This window comes from Pleurodeles waltl, chromosome 1_1 (assembly GCF_031143425.1).
Source record: "Pleurodeles waltl isolate 20211129_DDA chromosome 1_1, aPleWal1.hap1.20221129, whole genome shotgun sequence".
Lineage (NCBI taxonomy): Eukaryota > Metazoa > Chordata > Amphibia > Caudata > Salamandridae > Pleurodeles > Pleurodeles waltl.
This window is the reverse complement of record NC_090436.1, coordinates 143,957,344-143,973,763: the sequence shown is the minus strand read 5'-3', so window position 1 is coordinate 143,973,763 and position 16,420 is coordinate 143,957,344. Positions and strand designations below refer to the sequence as shown.

At 47.5% G+C, this 16,420-nt stretch overlaps 1 protein-coding gene across 1 annotated transcript in view; it reads left to right on the top strand.

Moving 5' to 3' along the window:
- LOC138276496 (E3 ubiquitin-protein ligase TRIM39-like) overlaps positions 1-16,420 on the top strand; it is a 95,855-nt gene that overhangs the window by 26,454 nt on the left and 52,981 nt on the right. Inside the window, exon 2 of the mRNA XM_069219201.1 lies at positions 11,145-11,240. Coding sequence (XP_069075302.1) covers positions 11,145-11,240 — 96 coding nt within the window. The remainder of the gene's footprint in view (positions 1-11,144; positions 11,241-16,420) is intronic.

Genomic DNA, 16,420 nt, shown 5'->3' with positions numbered 1-16,420 from the left:
ATTTCACTGGCTTCAGTACTCAGGCCCACTCACATACAGACCAATGCTACTGCACACTTGCTACACACACAATACACACACACAGACAATACATGTGCGCACACACATATGAACCTGAAATACACGCAGCATGATAGTGCAAAGTTCTGGGCATACACATAACAGAGTAACTTTACATAAGAAGGGTCTGTTGACCACACTCTCAGAAACACAGATTAAAAAGTTCTGGTCATGCTATCACTTTCAGAAACACATGTGCTGCCACCACTGCTTTAAAAGCTATACTCAGGACAGGGAAAGGATTCCTCAGACAGCTACAAGGACACTATTGATACGTCCTTCAAGTTGACATAACAGGTTCAGGACTTGATAGTCAAGGGCAGGCCTAGAGCGTCTGTAAATGCACTTAGATTGGCCCATCTGTATAGCAGACGGGGGACATTTGATTTCCAACAGGATGCATATTGTCACATGGGAGTGCACCAATGGAGGGAGGGGGAATTAGAGGGAATTAGGGCTGGGTCAACGTGCGAGAACCCCGATAAATCTAAGTCCCCACTCCTTGCACTCCCACCCAGAAAACTCTCAAAACACATATTTCAGGGATTTCAGCACACATCAGCATTGCACCTACACAGCATCAGTACCAAGAGTGCCACACCTCATGCAGCTGAGTGTTGCCATGACTAAGTCCCTCACTTGTGTCAGCCCTCATGGCTGAGACCCTCATAAGCCATCTGTCACTAAGAGGAGCCATGGAGACATTTCAAAGAGGTGGAGCTGTAGTTACCATATCAAGCACACAGTCTGAGTAGAGAATATGCAGCCACAGTGCAAGCTTCCCACAAACACATCCAGAGTACCATACATGCAAGCACAATGCAAGCTTTTCTCAAACACACCATGTACAGCATATGCAATCTTTCCTTACACACCAACACTCTTCAAAAACAGGCACACACTCAAAGAGTACTGTACAAGCTTCCATTACACACAGAACCTGAATGCAGCACTTGCAGCCACAATGCAAGCATCCCTTACACACAAACCTGGTACAGCACATATAGCCAGTTTATCTGTTACATAGATCTACCTAGTCACCATATGCAGTCACAGTGCAATCTTCCCCTTACATGGAGGATTCCACATGCAGCTGCAGTGCAATCTTACCGCTGCAAACAGCAGGGGTAACAAAAGGTACAGCACATGCAGACAGAACAGCAAATGTGCATGATGCCTTCGCACACACATATAGAGTACAAGAAATATAGCCACATTTTGAACTTTAAATTTAATGCATCACACATCGAATGAGTACAGTACATGTGTCAAAAAGGTTCTTATGCACACGGTATAATTCAGAAGAAAGTGCAAATTTTGCTACATCTAGAACATGTACAGATTCTTTCACATAGAGAACACCACAGGCAGCAACACCAGTCCTCCATACACATAGCTGTTAGAGCACAGGCAGCAGTACATGAGTCCACACACATAGAACCGGAACGGCACAGGCAGCAGTACATGAGTCCACACACATAGAACATGAACAGCACATGCAGCAGTACATGAGTCCACACACATCGAACCGGAACTGCACAGGCAGCAGTACATGAGTCCACATACATAGAACAGGAACAGCACATGCAGGAGTACATGAGTCCACACACATAGAACCAGAACAGCACATGCAGCAGTACATGAGTCCACACACATAGAACCGGAACAGCACAGGCAGCAGTACATGAGTCCACACACATAGAACCGGAACAGCACAGGCAGCAATACATGAGTCCACATACATAGAACCGGAACAGCACATGCATCAGTACATGAGTCCACACACATAGAACTGGGACAGCACATGCAGCAATACACGGGTCACTTACACACAGAAGTGGTGCAGCAGTGTAGGTGTCCCGCACACCTAGAACTGACACCGCACAGGCAGCAGTATAAGAGGCCCTCATCCCAGTCAGCAGCAGTACAGGTGTCCCTTGCACATTGTACTGCTTCTGCATGCAAGGCAGTACAGGAGTCCCGCACACATAACTAGTGCAGCAAAGGCGGCAGAACAAATGTCCCTCACACACACACCTAGTGCAATAGAGGCACTTATGCAGGAGACCCGCACACACAGAAGCATGCAGCATAGGCAGCAGTACACACACCCACAGTGCAGCACAGGCATCAGTACAGTTGGCCCTCACACATAAAACTGGTACAGCACAGGCAGTAGTACAGGAGTCACATTGGTTTATTCTTCACTTACACATATAGAACAGTATCACAAAAAAGAAAGGCAACTTTTTTTAAAGACAATGTAAAGAAAATGTGTTTAAGTCCAAATATTAAAGTTTCAGAAATGTCCAGCTGGTGTTGTTAAAAGCAGTTCTTTATTAGTTGTCTCTTCATCAGTAACCATCCAAGACAGCCAACGAGTTTCGCCCATACAGGAGCTTCACCAGGGCCTATAATTCATATATATTATAACATTACCAGTCTGCAGCCATCTATGCGTCTGATTCTGAAATGGGCGATTGGGAATATTCCCACAAATAAGTGTCCTCAATATGCCAAAAAGTCTTCTTTTTGAGCTAGATCTTTCAAAACAAGATAGTAATGAGCTGTGCACTTATTATAGTTGTAGATAGTGCCTGCTGCTGCAAAAATACTCCAAATAAGTGAAGAGCACTCACAGTTGCCAACCTAACTAGATCAAACCAAACATCAAATGTGGGCTTCATTCACTCTGTAGCGGCCTACTGTGCCAAGGACACTGCTTCCGAGGTTGACGAGTGACTTGTAATTTGGTGGCTTGTTTCTCCATATTGGGCTGCTAGTCCTTTGAGCAGAATGATTTTAAGAGGAACAAAGAGGATATGTACAAGTCATGTGAGTGCCTCAAAACTGAACACTTCCCTTCTAAATAATGACATGTTCCCTCTTCTTTCCTGTTCTCTTCTTCTCTCCCACTAACTTCTCTCATTCACATCACTAAATTTTTTCATCACCCTCCCCGCCCATCAGTCTCTTCTCCCTTCTGGTCTACTGCTCTCCTACAGTCACCTCACACTCCTTCACAGGCCCCTTCGCACCACCTCATTTGCTCCTCACCCTCCTCTCTGGCAATCGTCCTTTCTCACCATCGTCAGTTCTCACCAGCCTCACCCTCTGTTTTCACCTTTCCCTACTCCTCTCCCCCTACTCACCTCTTATCACCCCCTCTCAGTTCATGCCTGATCATTCCCCCACTCCCGTCCCTCTACTCACTTCTCCTCACCGCCTCTCAGTACACACCTACTCTCCCTCTCTTCACCTCTCCTCACCGCCTCTCAGTATACACCTACTCTCCTTCTACTCACCTCTCCTCACCGCCTCTCAGTACACACCTACTCTCCCTCTACTCGCCTCTCATCCCCCCTCTCAGTACACACCTACTCATCTCCCTACTCCTTTCCCTCTACTCACCTCTCATCACCTATCTCAGTACACACCTACTCATCTCCCTACTCCCATCCCTCTACTCACCTCTCATTACCCCCTCTCAGTACACACCTACTCATTTCCCTACTCCTTTCCCTCTACTCACCTCATCACCTATCTCAGTACACACCTACTCATCGCCCTACTCCCATCCCTCTACTCACCTCTCATTGCCCCCTCTCAGTACACACCTACTCTCCTTCTACTCACCTCTCATCCCCCCTCTCAGTACACACCTACTCTCCCTCTACTCACCTCTCCTCACCGCCTCTCAGTACACACCTACTCTCCCTCTACTCACCTCTCATCCCCCCTCTCAGTACACACCTACTCATCTCCCTACTCCTTTCCCTCTACTCACCTCTCATCACCTATCTCAGTACACACCTACTCATCGCCCTACTCCCATCCCTCTACTCACCTCTCATTGCCCCCTCTCAGTACACACCTACTCTCCTTCTACTCACCTCTCCTCACCGCCTCTCAGTACACACCTACTCTCCCTCTACTCACCTCTCATCCCCCCTCTCAGTACACACCTACTCATCACCTACTCCCATCCCTCTACTCACCTCTTATCACCCCCTCTCAGTTCATGCCTGCTCATTCCCCCACGCCCATCCCTCTACTCAGCTCCTATCACCCTCTCTCAGTGCACACCTACTCATCACCCTACTTACCTCTCATCACTCCCTCTCAGTACATGCCTACTCATCGCCCTACTCCTCACCCCCTACTCCCCTCTTATCACCCCCTCTCAGTACACACCTACTCTCCTTCTACTCACCTCTCCTCACCGCCTCTCAGTACACACCTACTCTCCCTCTACTCACCTCTCATCCCCCCTCTCAGTACACACCTACTCATCACCTACTCCCATCCCTCTACTCACCTCTTATCACCCCCTCTCAGTTCATGCCTGCTCATTCCCCCACTCCCATCCCTCTACTCACCTCTTATCACCCCCTCTCAGTTCATGCCTGCTCATTCCCCCACTCCCGTCCCTCTACTCAGCTCCTATCACCCTCTCTCAGTGCACACCTACTCATCACCCTACTTACCTCTCATCACTCCCTCTCAGTACATACCTACTCATCGCCCAACTCCTCTCCCTGTACACACCTCTTATCACTTCCTCTCAGTACACACCTACTCATCGCCCTACTCCTCTCCCTCTACTCACCTCTTATCACCCCCTCTCAGTACACTCCTACTCATCGCCCAACTCCTCTCCCTCTACTCACCTCTCATCCCCCCTCTCAGTACACACCTACTCATCTCCCTACTCCTTTCCCTCTACTCACCTCTCATCACCTATCTCAGTACACACCTACTCATCGCCCTACTCCCATCCCTCTACTCACCTCTCATTGCCCCCTCTCAGTACACACCTACTCTCCTTCTACTCACCTCTCCTCACCGCCTCTCAGTACACACCTACTCTCCCTCTACTCACCTCTCATCCCCCCTCTCAGTACACACCTACTCATCACCTACTCCCATCCCTCTACTCACCTCTTATCACCCCCTCTCAGTTCATGCCTGCTCATTCCCCCACGCCCATCCCTCTACTCAGCTCCTATCACCCTCTCTCAGTGCACACCTACTCATCACCCTACTTACCTCTCATCACTCCCTCTCAGTACATACCTACTCATCGCCCTACTCCTCACCCCCTACTCCCCTCTTATCACTTCCTCTCAATACACTCCTACTCATCACCCTACTCCTCTCCCTCTACTCACCTCTTATCACCCCCTCTCAGTACACTCCTACTCATCACCCTACTACTCTCCCTCTACTCACCTCTTTTCACTTCCTCTCAGTACACACCTACTCATCTCCCTACTCCTTTCCCTCTACTCACCTCTCATCACCTATCTCAGTACACACCTACTCATCGCCCTACTCCCATCCCTCTACTCACCTCTCATTGCCCCCTCTCAGTACACACCTACTCTCCTTCTACTCACCTCTCCTCACCGCCTCTCAGTACACACCTACTCTCCCTCTACTCACCTCTCATCCCCCCTCTCAGTACACACCTACTCATCACCTACTCCCATCCCTCTACTCACCTCTTATCACCCCCTCTCAGTTCATGCCTGCTCATTCCCCCACGCCCATCCCTCTACTCAGCTCCTATCACCCTCTCTCAGTGCACACCTACTCATCACCCTACTTACCTCTCATCACTCCCTCTCAGTACATGCCTACTCATCGCCCTACTCCTCACCCCCTACTCACCTCTTATCACCTCCTCTCAGTTCATGCCTGCTCATTCCCCCACGCCCATCCCTCTACTCAGCTCCTATCACCCTCTCTCAGTGCACACCTACTCATCACCCTACTTACCTCTCATCACTCCCTCTCAGTACATACCTACTCATCGCCCTACTCCTCACCCCCTACTCCCCTCTTATCACTTCCTCTCAGTACACTCCTACTCATCACCCTACTCCTCTCCCTCTACTCACCTCTTATCACCCCCTCTCAGTACACTCCTACTCATCACCCTACTACTCTCCCTCTACTCACCTCTTTTCACTTCCTCTCAGTACACACCTACTCATCACCCTACTTACCTCTCATCACTCCCTCCTAGTACACGCCCACTCATCGCCTCAATACTCTCCCTCTACTCACTGCTTATCATCCCCTCTCAGTACATGCCTACTCATCGCCCTACTCCTGTCCCTCTACTCACCTCTTATCACCCCCTCTCAGTACACGCCTACTCATCACCCTACTCCCATCCACCACTGGGCTCATCATTTTCCTGCTAACACTACTGCTTCGGACTCGTCTTTCATTCACCTGTCACCTCGTCGTCATCATCATCTCTATAACACTCATCCTCTTCCTCTTCTCTACTCAACCCTCTCTCGTGACAATTCTTCTCTTCCCTTCTACTCACTCTGTTACTCTTATTCAGCCCAACCTTTTCCTTACATTCTTTTGTCTTATCCCCCTCTCTCTAACTCTCTCTCTCTCTTTTTCCCGTACCCCATATTCCCGTCGCACACCCTGCATGTGGAAGGTGCCCTGATAATTTTCTCGATGTGCCTTCAGCCTCCCTGGGGGTAGGAGGTGGGGCCGTGAGGGCGGTGCCTGTTCCCCGTTGTAGACTCCTATTATGAGGCTGTTGTCTACTCTCGCACTGGCTGCCAGTCTCATATTTGTGACCTTCATTCAGGCTGGTGCCTGTTCCCTGCCACAGACCTGGTATGGGTTGGTGCCTGCTCTTGCCCTCTGGTAGCTGTTTCACTGTCACAGACTCTAGGAGGCTGGTGCCTGTTTTCTCGTTTCGGCTGCCTGTTAGCTGACACAGATGTTTTATGAGGCTTTCGCTTGCCCTCCCACACTCTGTCTGCCTGTTCCCTGTTGCAGGTCCTGTATGAGGTCAGTGTTTGCTGTCTCGTGTAGGCTGCCTGTTCCCTAGTTCAGACATTGATAGACACTGCCTGTTCCCAGTGGCCGCCCTTATAAGAGACTTGTTGTAGGAGACTGGCCTGGTTTGTAGTGGGTGCCTAAGGTACTTGCACCTTATACCAGGTCCAGTTATCCCTTATTAGTGAAATGTAGGCAGTGACTAGCAGCTTAGGCTGTCCAGGGGTAGCTGTAGCAGAGCAGCCAAGGCTCAACTAGGAGACATGCAAAGCTCTTGCAGTACCACTATAGTCACACAGTACTTATACACAATAAAAGACAATACTCAGTGTTACCCAAAATAACTTTATTTTAGTGACACAAGGCCAAAAATATCTTAGAGGCAATACTCCTACTGGAGGTAAGTATAATACACAATATATACATTAGTAATCAAAATCAGGTATGTAAACAAACATAGAATAGTGCAAACAGTGAAAAACACAATAGATTGTAATGGGCCTAGGGGCAACACAAAGCACATACTAAAATGGTGGAATGCGAAAGTCGGATTCCCTCCTAGGCAAATGTAGTGTGTAGAGGGGTGCTGGGAGTGTAAGAAAACACCAAAGGTGAGTAAAGTACCCCACCCCAGAGCCCAGGAAAACCTGAGTAAAGTACAGCAAGTTTTCTCAGAACACACTAGAAGTTGTGGTGAAGGATTATGCAAGAACCAAGCAAGACTGCAAGAAACCAATGATGGATTCCTAGACCTGAAGACCTCTGGAGAAAGGAGACCAAGGCCAGAAGTCGATGAAGAGTCCAGGAAGAACAGGAGCCCCTGCCAACCTGGAAGAAGATGCAAAAGTGGATTCTCCGGTTGGAAGAAAAGTACAGAAATGCACCAAAGAAGATAGCTGCGGGTTCCTGCTTGGTGCAGGAGATGTCCCATGTCGAGTCGTTGGATGCAAGCTGTTTGCGTCGCTGGATTCCGCCAACAAGTCTTTGTTCATGCAAGAACGTGTTTTGCATCAAAGAGGAGCTGCCCGGACCAAGGAGGGACCTGGGGGTCTCAACTCAGACTGAGGAGACAGAGGAGGCTCTCAGCACTTCAGAGAGCCCTCAGAAGACCAGGCAGCACCCACGGGAGTCCCAGGACACAGGGACAAAGGAATTGCAAAGTGTGGTCATCACAGCACTACACAGAACGATCCCATGCCGCCGGAGAACAACTCAGGGAGCTGAGCGTCGCAAGATAGAGTGCTGAGGACCTGGGCTACGCTGTGCACGAAGAACTTTTGGAAGAAGTGCACAGAAGCCCAAGGAGTTGCAGAGGTTGCGATGCACAGGGGTACTGTCTGGCATGGGGAGGCAAGCCCTTACCTCCACCAAATTTGGACAGCTGGACCTTTGGACAGTCAGGATCACCTCGGTCCACTCCCTGTGTTCCAGGGATTATGCTCATTGACAGGAAAGGAGTCCCAGAGTACCGGTCGTCGTCGCAGAGAGGTGCCTGCTGAAGTAGGGAAGTGGCTCCCTCACTCCACGGGAGATTCCTTTGGTTCTTCTGGTGCAGGGTCAAGACAGGCAGTCCTCAGAGCATGCACAACCTGGAAACTGTTGCAGTTGCTGGCTAGAGCTGAAGTTGCAGGTCACAGTAGCCTTCCTGGATACTTTGCTGCAGTTACAGCGGTTCCTGGAGCAATCTGCGGTTGATCCGATGGTCACATGCTGAAGCAGAGGAGTCCTGGTGGAATCTTTGAAACCGAATCTGAGGAAACACCCAGAGGAGAGTCCCTAAATAGCCCTGAGAGGGGGATTGGCTACCTACCCAGGTATGCACCTATCAGGAGGGGTCTATGATGTCACCTACTGGCACTGGCCACTCTGATGGTCCCAGAGGGTCCCCACACCTTGGAATCCAAGATGGCTAATGCCAAGGACACTCTGGAGGAGCTCTAGGCACCACCCCTGGGGTGGTGATGGACAGTGGAGCGGTCACTCCCCTTTCATTTGTCCAGTTTCGGGCCGGAGCAGGGTCTGGGGATCCCTTAACCGGTGTAGATTGGATTATGCAAGGAGGGCACCATTTGTGCCCTTCAAAGCATTTCCAGAGGCTCTGGGAGGATAGCCCTCCCATGCCTGTAACACCTATTTCCAATGGGAGATGGTGTAACACCCCTCTCCTAAAGGAAATGCATTGTTCTGCCTTCCTAGGATTGAGCTGCACAGTCCCCAGGAGGGCAGAAACCTGTCTGTGAGGTGGCAGCAGCTGGAGCTGCAGTGGAAACCTCAGAGAGCTGGTTTGGCAGTACTGGGGGTCCATGGTGGAGCCCCCAGGGTGCATGGAATTGGCCCCCAATACCAGATTTGGATTGGGGTTCAATTTCACAATCTTAGACACCTCACATGGCCATATTCAGAGTTACCATTGTGAAGCTACATATATGTATTGACATATTTGTAGGGCACGCTTTTAATAGTGTCCCTGCACCCACGAAGTCCGGGAATTTGGGCATGGACAATGTGAGGGCACCTTTGCTAGTGCAAGGGTGCCCTCACACACAGTAACTTTGCACCTAGCCTTCAGTAACTGAATGTTAGACATATAGGTGACTTATAAGTTACCTGGTGCACTGGAAAATGGCGGTGAAATAGTATGTGCACTATTTCACTCAAGCTACAGTGGCAGTCCTGAAGGAGTGATTGTATGAGTTCCTTATGGGTGGCAAAAAAAATGCTGCAGCCCATAAGGATCTCTTGGAACCCCAATGCCCTGGGTACCTAGGTACCATATACTAGGGACTTATAAGGGGGGTCCAGTGTGCCAATCAGAATTGGTATATGGAGTCACTAAACTATAGTGACAAATTTGGTAAACAGAGAGAGCATAAGCACTGAAGTTCTTGTTATCAGAACTCCAGTGACACAGTCAAGCATACTGACAACACATATAGGTCTCAAACTATGAGCACTGGCGTCCTGGCTAGCAGGATCCCAGTGAGACAGTAGAACACACTGACAAACACTGACAAACAGGCCAAAAATGGGGGTAACTATGCTAAAAAGAGGCTACTTTCTCACACTTGTGTAATGTGACGGTCCCTATGTTCTTTGTGCTGCCTTGTATACGCCTGGTGTTTGTTCCCTGAGGCAGACCCTGTAAGGGGACAGTGCCTGCTCCCTTGCTGTTACTGCCTGCGTGATGGTGGAGGCTGTCTGGTAATGTCTAACTCTGTCTTCCCTGGTACAGACTCTATGTGAGGCTAGTGCTTGTTCCTTCCAAATACCCTGTTTGGGGCTAGTGCCTGCTCTGGCTGCCAGTTCACTGTAACACTCTCTGAGAGGCATGTGCTTGCTTTATTGCTAAGACTGTCTATTACCTGGCAGACGTGTTTTATGAGTAATTTGCCTGCCCTCTCACTCTGTCTGCCTGTGCCCAGTTGCTGGTCCTGTTTGAGATTAGTGCCTGCTATCTCCTTTAGGCTTCCTGTCCCCGAGTGCTTGCTCCCTGAGACAGACCCTGTGAGGGTGTGTAACCTGTTTTCTTGTTGCCTGCCTGTAAGGGACTAGTGTCTGCTCTCTCTCCTTATGACTGCCTGTTCCCTGGCACAGACCCTCTATGAGGCTGGTGTCTGTCCTTTGCATGGCTGGTGCCTGTTCTCTCTCACAGACCCTTAAATGGCTGCAGCCTGCCCGACTCAGACCCCTTTCAAGACTCATGCCTGCTCTCATGCTGCCTTTGGCCCTGCATAAGCTTCAGTAAGAGAAGCGCCTGGTCTGTATAGGAAGTTCATGGTGTCACTCAAAGGAAACTGGGATAAAAAATACAGGCTCTGGGGCCATCTTACACGCACAGAAAGGCTGCAAGGAGAAGGGCGACGAGTAGGGGAAGTGGCTTGTGACTTATTCAGGGCTAAACTGGATGCCTGCTTCTGGTGCATACACTCTGGGTAAGACTCTTCTGGTAATTTACTATGGACCAGAGTGCCCTGGAAACCTCACTCTCAATATATGATCTGGAAACATGTGGCCTGGTACTTTAACGTCTAGATATGTGTGTGTAGGATTTAAAATATGGACATGTGTGGCTTGGTACTTATCTTTCGGATAAGTGTGATATTAATAATTTGGAAAACTGGAGCTAATATAATCTAGATATGTGCGACTGGTGATTAAATTGTAAATTGGCTGGTACCTTCAATCTGCATGTGTGGTTGTTGTTATAATGATTATTGTATGAATGGCTTCACTTTACAGATGTCATTTGTGTTCTTTGCTGTCTGCAGGTGAAGCTCCAGGACTGGCAGTCTCCTCTGAGGGAAGAGATGAGTTACATTCTGAGGTCTAAACAAAAGAAAGAGGAACAATGTAACACCATGAGGGTGAGTGGCAGCCGTGAGTCCTCTGCAGTAAAAGACCGACCATTGTTTATGTGCAGGTCTGTGCATGTGCCTGTCTAGGTTAGGGATGCAGAGAAGCCAGTGGTTCTCCCTCCCACCTGGCTCCGGCCTCCACCAGGTAAATTATCTTGGATGCAGAGTCACTGCCTGAGGGCTCGAGGCCCAGATCTTTTTAAGGTTCTTCCTTTAAGTAGAACAGTTCAAAGAGACACTGAATGCATTTGCTGTGCATTCAAAGACCGAGGTCAAATGTCAGGCTCATCCTTTCGAGGGAGCTTGGTGTTTACTTTTCTTTCTCTGATTTCAAAATGAGAGGATTTATTTGACAATCTTGCAGGATACTAGAGACAGAGGAAAGGTTTTTTTTCCTGCACACAACAACATTTATCTGAACTAAGGTATTTCAGAATATATTAGAATTAGCAAAGCACAAATGAAGTATAGTTTTTGTTAATTCTGGAGTGTGTTGAAAACAAATACTTTAATATGATTAAAACAAATCAATATACTGGGTGATGCCATTTCCATTCTTTATTGTTTGCACACTGTGTAGTTTTGTTAGTAAAACTGTATGTCTGTGCAAATGTTTTGGCCATTTCAATTGAAAATGCGTTGTCTGTAATTGCAGTGTGCTGCCACATAATGCGTACTCCACGCTATGCCACTCCAACTCTACTCTGCACTACTACAGTCTAGGCACTCCACTCTACTCTGCGCAACTTCAATCTATGCCACTCTGCAACACTGCACTCTACTCCACTGCACTCTGTGCCAATACATTCTATGCCATTTAACTCTACTATATATATATATATATATATATACACATACATATTTATACATAAATATTTATAAATATTTTCCTCAGCTAGGCATTTTCCGAAACACGTTAGGTGGCAGTATTCTGCAACATTGCATTTGGCTGAATTGACCTCCATGAGTGCACTTGTTTCTGAATGTTCTATCTATCTATCTATCTATCTATCTATCTATCTATCTATCTATCTATCTATCTATCTATCTATCTGTCTGTCTGTCTGTCTGTCTGTCTGTCTGTCTGTCTGTCTGTCTGTCTGTCTGTCTGTCTCCTCACAGCTTGCATTTCAAATGTATTGAATAATTTAATAATATTAAATATTACATGTTTAAATTCTCCAGAAGCAAAAAACAATATTCCAGATGGGACTGCAGAAATGAACACAAAACTCATAATGTGGACTTCAGAACTAGATTAGAAACACAAGGGGAAACTTTACAAAATGAGAACAATAAGGCAGAGCTGGTCTCTGGAACATGAAGCACTGCATAAAACATGGTCATAAAAACTAGCCACATCGAGTCCTCCAGAAAAGGTCAAAGTACATCAAAAGTGGCCTTCAGAATTCCATATAACACCATATAAATCCTGAGATAGGTCTTCAGAACTGGACACAATATTCCATCTGTGATCCCTAAAACATGTTGCAGCAATCCAGGGAGGGTGTGTTGCACGATTTCTACAAATACAGTAGAACTGTTGATAGGATCAAGAAATCTTCATAATACAGAGGCTCAGGGCCTGATTTAGAACTTGGTGACTGATACCCGGTCTGCCGACATCAAAATCCCTTTGGATATAATGGGATTTAGATCTCAGCAGACAAGATATCCATCACCTTAGTGACGGAGTAACTCATCCGCCAAGGTCTAGATCAGGCCCTCAGTCTTCTAATATGATCAGTAAATGTTGGTTTGACTAGCTCACAGTACCACATCTAGACTCCTAACCTTCCAGAGTTATACATGTTCTCGGTAACCGCGAACATGACCACTTTGGAATTCGTGGAAATGGATCCAGCCCTTTCGTATGTCACTTTTGCATGCCCAAGGTATTACAAGAGAAAAAGCAATAATACATTTTCAAAAGTTTATTGAAAAAAATCGAATTCTTGTAAATAAAACATGAACTGTGATTATTAGACAGATGATACATATTACAGTAAAAAGCATTGCTAGGATGGTGAAAAACACAACGAATTCAACCATATTGTTTCATACCTAAAGTTACTCCTGCCTAACACTAACAGTCCTAAAATAGTGAGAGCATTCTGCTAGACTTTGCTGGAATGATCTAACTCCATACCTTGGTGTATTGTCCCAGGAATCCACTCTCAGTGCATTAACAAATGCACATCATCTGTGTGCAAGCCTGCCTACATCTCTGCCTGCGCAGCCATCTTCCTTCTAAGGATGAATATCGGGGCCTGCGGAACTGCATTTCTTTAACAGCTCTCTAAAGAATGCCTGATAACTCCGGTGTGAAATGCCTCTCTCAGACTTCAACAGGGGCACGATTTAAATAATAAAATACTGGCCTTACCGCTTTCTTCCAGAGACGCAGAATAACAATTTACTTAGTCTGGAGGGAAAGTGTTGTCTCCTACGAGCACATAATAAAGCAAGGACATTGTGTTCTGACATTAGTACCTGAACTTAACTGTGCAGACTATAGAACAACAATGTCTGAAATAAATGCATTTATGGCATTCTCTCATGTTATGGAAAACATGCTAACAAAGATGTAAAGTGAGAAAACTAAAACGGAGAATAAACACAATCCATACAGGCACAGAGCACCTAACACCATATTGAGTTTTAGACATTTGTGTTTTTATAGTATGCTAAACACCCATGAGGGTACCCAGGTGCTCTGGATTTGACACAATATTCCTGATAGGACAGCAGGAATGAATGTGGCACTTCAGATATAGCCCTCGAGACACAATATTCGAGACGTTCCTTCTGTAATAGTAGCAATACTACAGATGAGCCAGCAAGAATTGTACACAGTACTCCAGGTCACACCAGGCACTTAACACAATGCTTCCAGTTGGGCTTTCAGGTCTGTTTCCAGAATATTCCCAATGCCCTTAAGAGCTTGACACAGTACTTCGGATGAGGCCTTCAGCACTGAACATAACACTTTGGATATGGTGTTGGGGCAGGAATGTCCCACTGCATGGTGTACAGTCAAAGTCCCTGCCCATACTGCCCAGCTGTGAGTATCTGGAATGCTGTGTTTGGATATTTGTCCTAAGCATCACACCAATGAAGCATGTGCAGAAAGGGCTCATTCCTGTCACTTGACATGAGAGAGGTTCTGGGCTGTCTGTCCTGGACCCAGAGGAGCTCAACAAGCACCCCCTCTTAAATGACAGCGGACTACTGTCACTGTCATGGGTACTAGCACGTACAGCGGTGGTGACAGCATACCTTGTTCTAGTGATCACATTGTCATGACCAGAACTTTTTATCTGTGACACTGGAGTGATGGTCTACTGACCCACTCATGGAAAGTTCTGCTGCTACACCTAGACTAAGATCCTTGTGCTAACATCCCAGCACATTTGTGCCTGCGTAAGTGTGGGTGGTCTCCGTGATGTCTGAGTGAACCAGATGAAGGAGGCCTGTAGATTCCATTTTGGAAACCTCTGGCCTGTACATGTGCACAAAATGGAGGTGAGGTTACTTTCTCCGACAGTGGAAGAACATTGCTGGCATCCTTAAAGCTGGATGAAGGAGACCTAGACACTGAAGTGGGGAAAGGGGAGATAGGCTTCCCCTTGGAAATTCAGTAAGTTTCTTTTCCTGCAAAGAGCTGCTGGTTATTCTTCATTACTACAACCACTTGCTGGATGATGGGAAGGCAGACTCTGTTGTTCAGAAGAGGTTAGCCTTTTGTCTCTCCTGCTGGACTCTGTCAGTGTGGCTGTTAATATCCAGCTGCAGAATGTTCACACCTCTTTGTGCCTCTGTTTTGGTTTCTCCAACCCAAAGGTGACCCTGTTGTGAAGAGCATTACTCCAGACAGAGGATGAACCTGGAAGTCACCTTGAGAAGTACAGGTGAATAGAAAACCATCCCAAACCGGTTCTGAAAATACAGGGATGCTGACCCACTTGTTTCAGTATTGTGTTCTCTGTGACAAAGGAGTGGCTGCTTCACAGATTATCCAGAGGACTTCTGCACAACCAGAGCTAGAGTCTGCCAGACAGCTAGCTTCCCAGAGGTGAGTTGAAATCGCAAGAACTGCCTCCCGGTCCTGGAACGAATGTAAGTGACCTCCATGAGAGAAGAGCTGACTGCCAATGTGGTCAAGAGTGGTTGATCCCAAAGCTGAGAGTTTGCCCACTAGAGACTCCAGTGAGCATGACCAGTGTGCTCCCAGTTCGGACCTTGTTACTAAAGCTGAAGCTGAGGTTCTGAAGCACTCTTAAATGTACCTGAGTGAATCACCCTGATAAAGCCTGCCTGCTGCTTGTACAAAGCATTTACCCATGTGTGCCTGGGCAGACTGTCACCAAGCCCAAGGCACTTGCATAGTGGGCCTCAGTGGCCTTCAGGTGGTTAGCCCAACGAGTGCCCAAGCAAACTACACCAGTGTAAGAGAAGCTAAGAGAAGTTGCTGTGTCATGGAACTGTTCTATTATGTACCAGTGATTGTGCAGCTGTTCAAGGTTCTGACCAGCAATATGCCTGATTAGAATATGCTGGTGAAGTGGGAACAGCCAGCCATATACCCAGACGTGGGCCTCATACTCACTGTGCCATTTGATTCAAGCTAGCCTGGCTGATGAGGGGTGATACCCCGAAACCGGACCTGGATGCTTCTTTCTGGTCCAAAGAGGACCTGGCCTGGCAGTTCGGGCTGGACTGTTCCCATTGGGAGCAGGGTTAAGACTCATTTGCACATGGCTGGGTCCAAACTTGGAGTGGCATGGTGAGGAAATAAACAATGGATTTAACCCAGAAATGTGACTGAGGTTGAATATTTGACAGTGTTCAGAATTCTGTTCATCATCTTTTTGTGTTGCTATAGTCGCCATACGTGAGAAGAGTATGCCCAGATGTGGGACACGTGCTTATGTGCCATTAGATTCAAGCTACCCTGGCTGGTGAGGGGTGATACCTCAAAACCAGTCCAATGATGCATTTGTCCGGTCCAGGGAGGACCTGGCCTAGCGGTTTGGGCTGCACTGTCCCGATGGGGAGCAGGGTCAAGACTGATTTGCATATGGTTAGGTTCAAACTGGGGTGGCATGGTGAGCCAAAAAACTATGGAATTCATCCAGATCTGTGACTGGAGGTGAATGTTTGACAACGTTCAGCATTCCATTCATCAT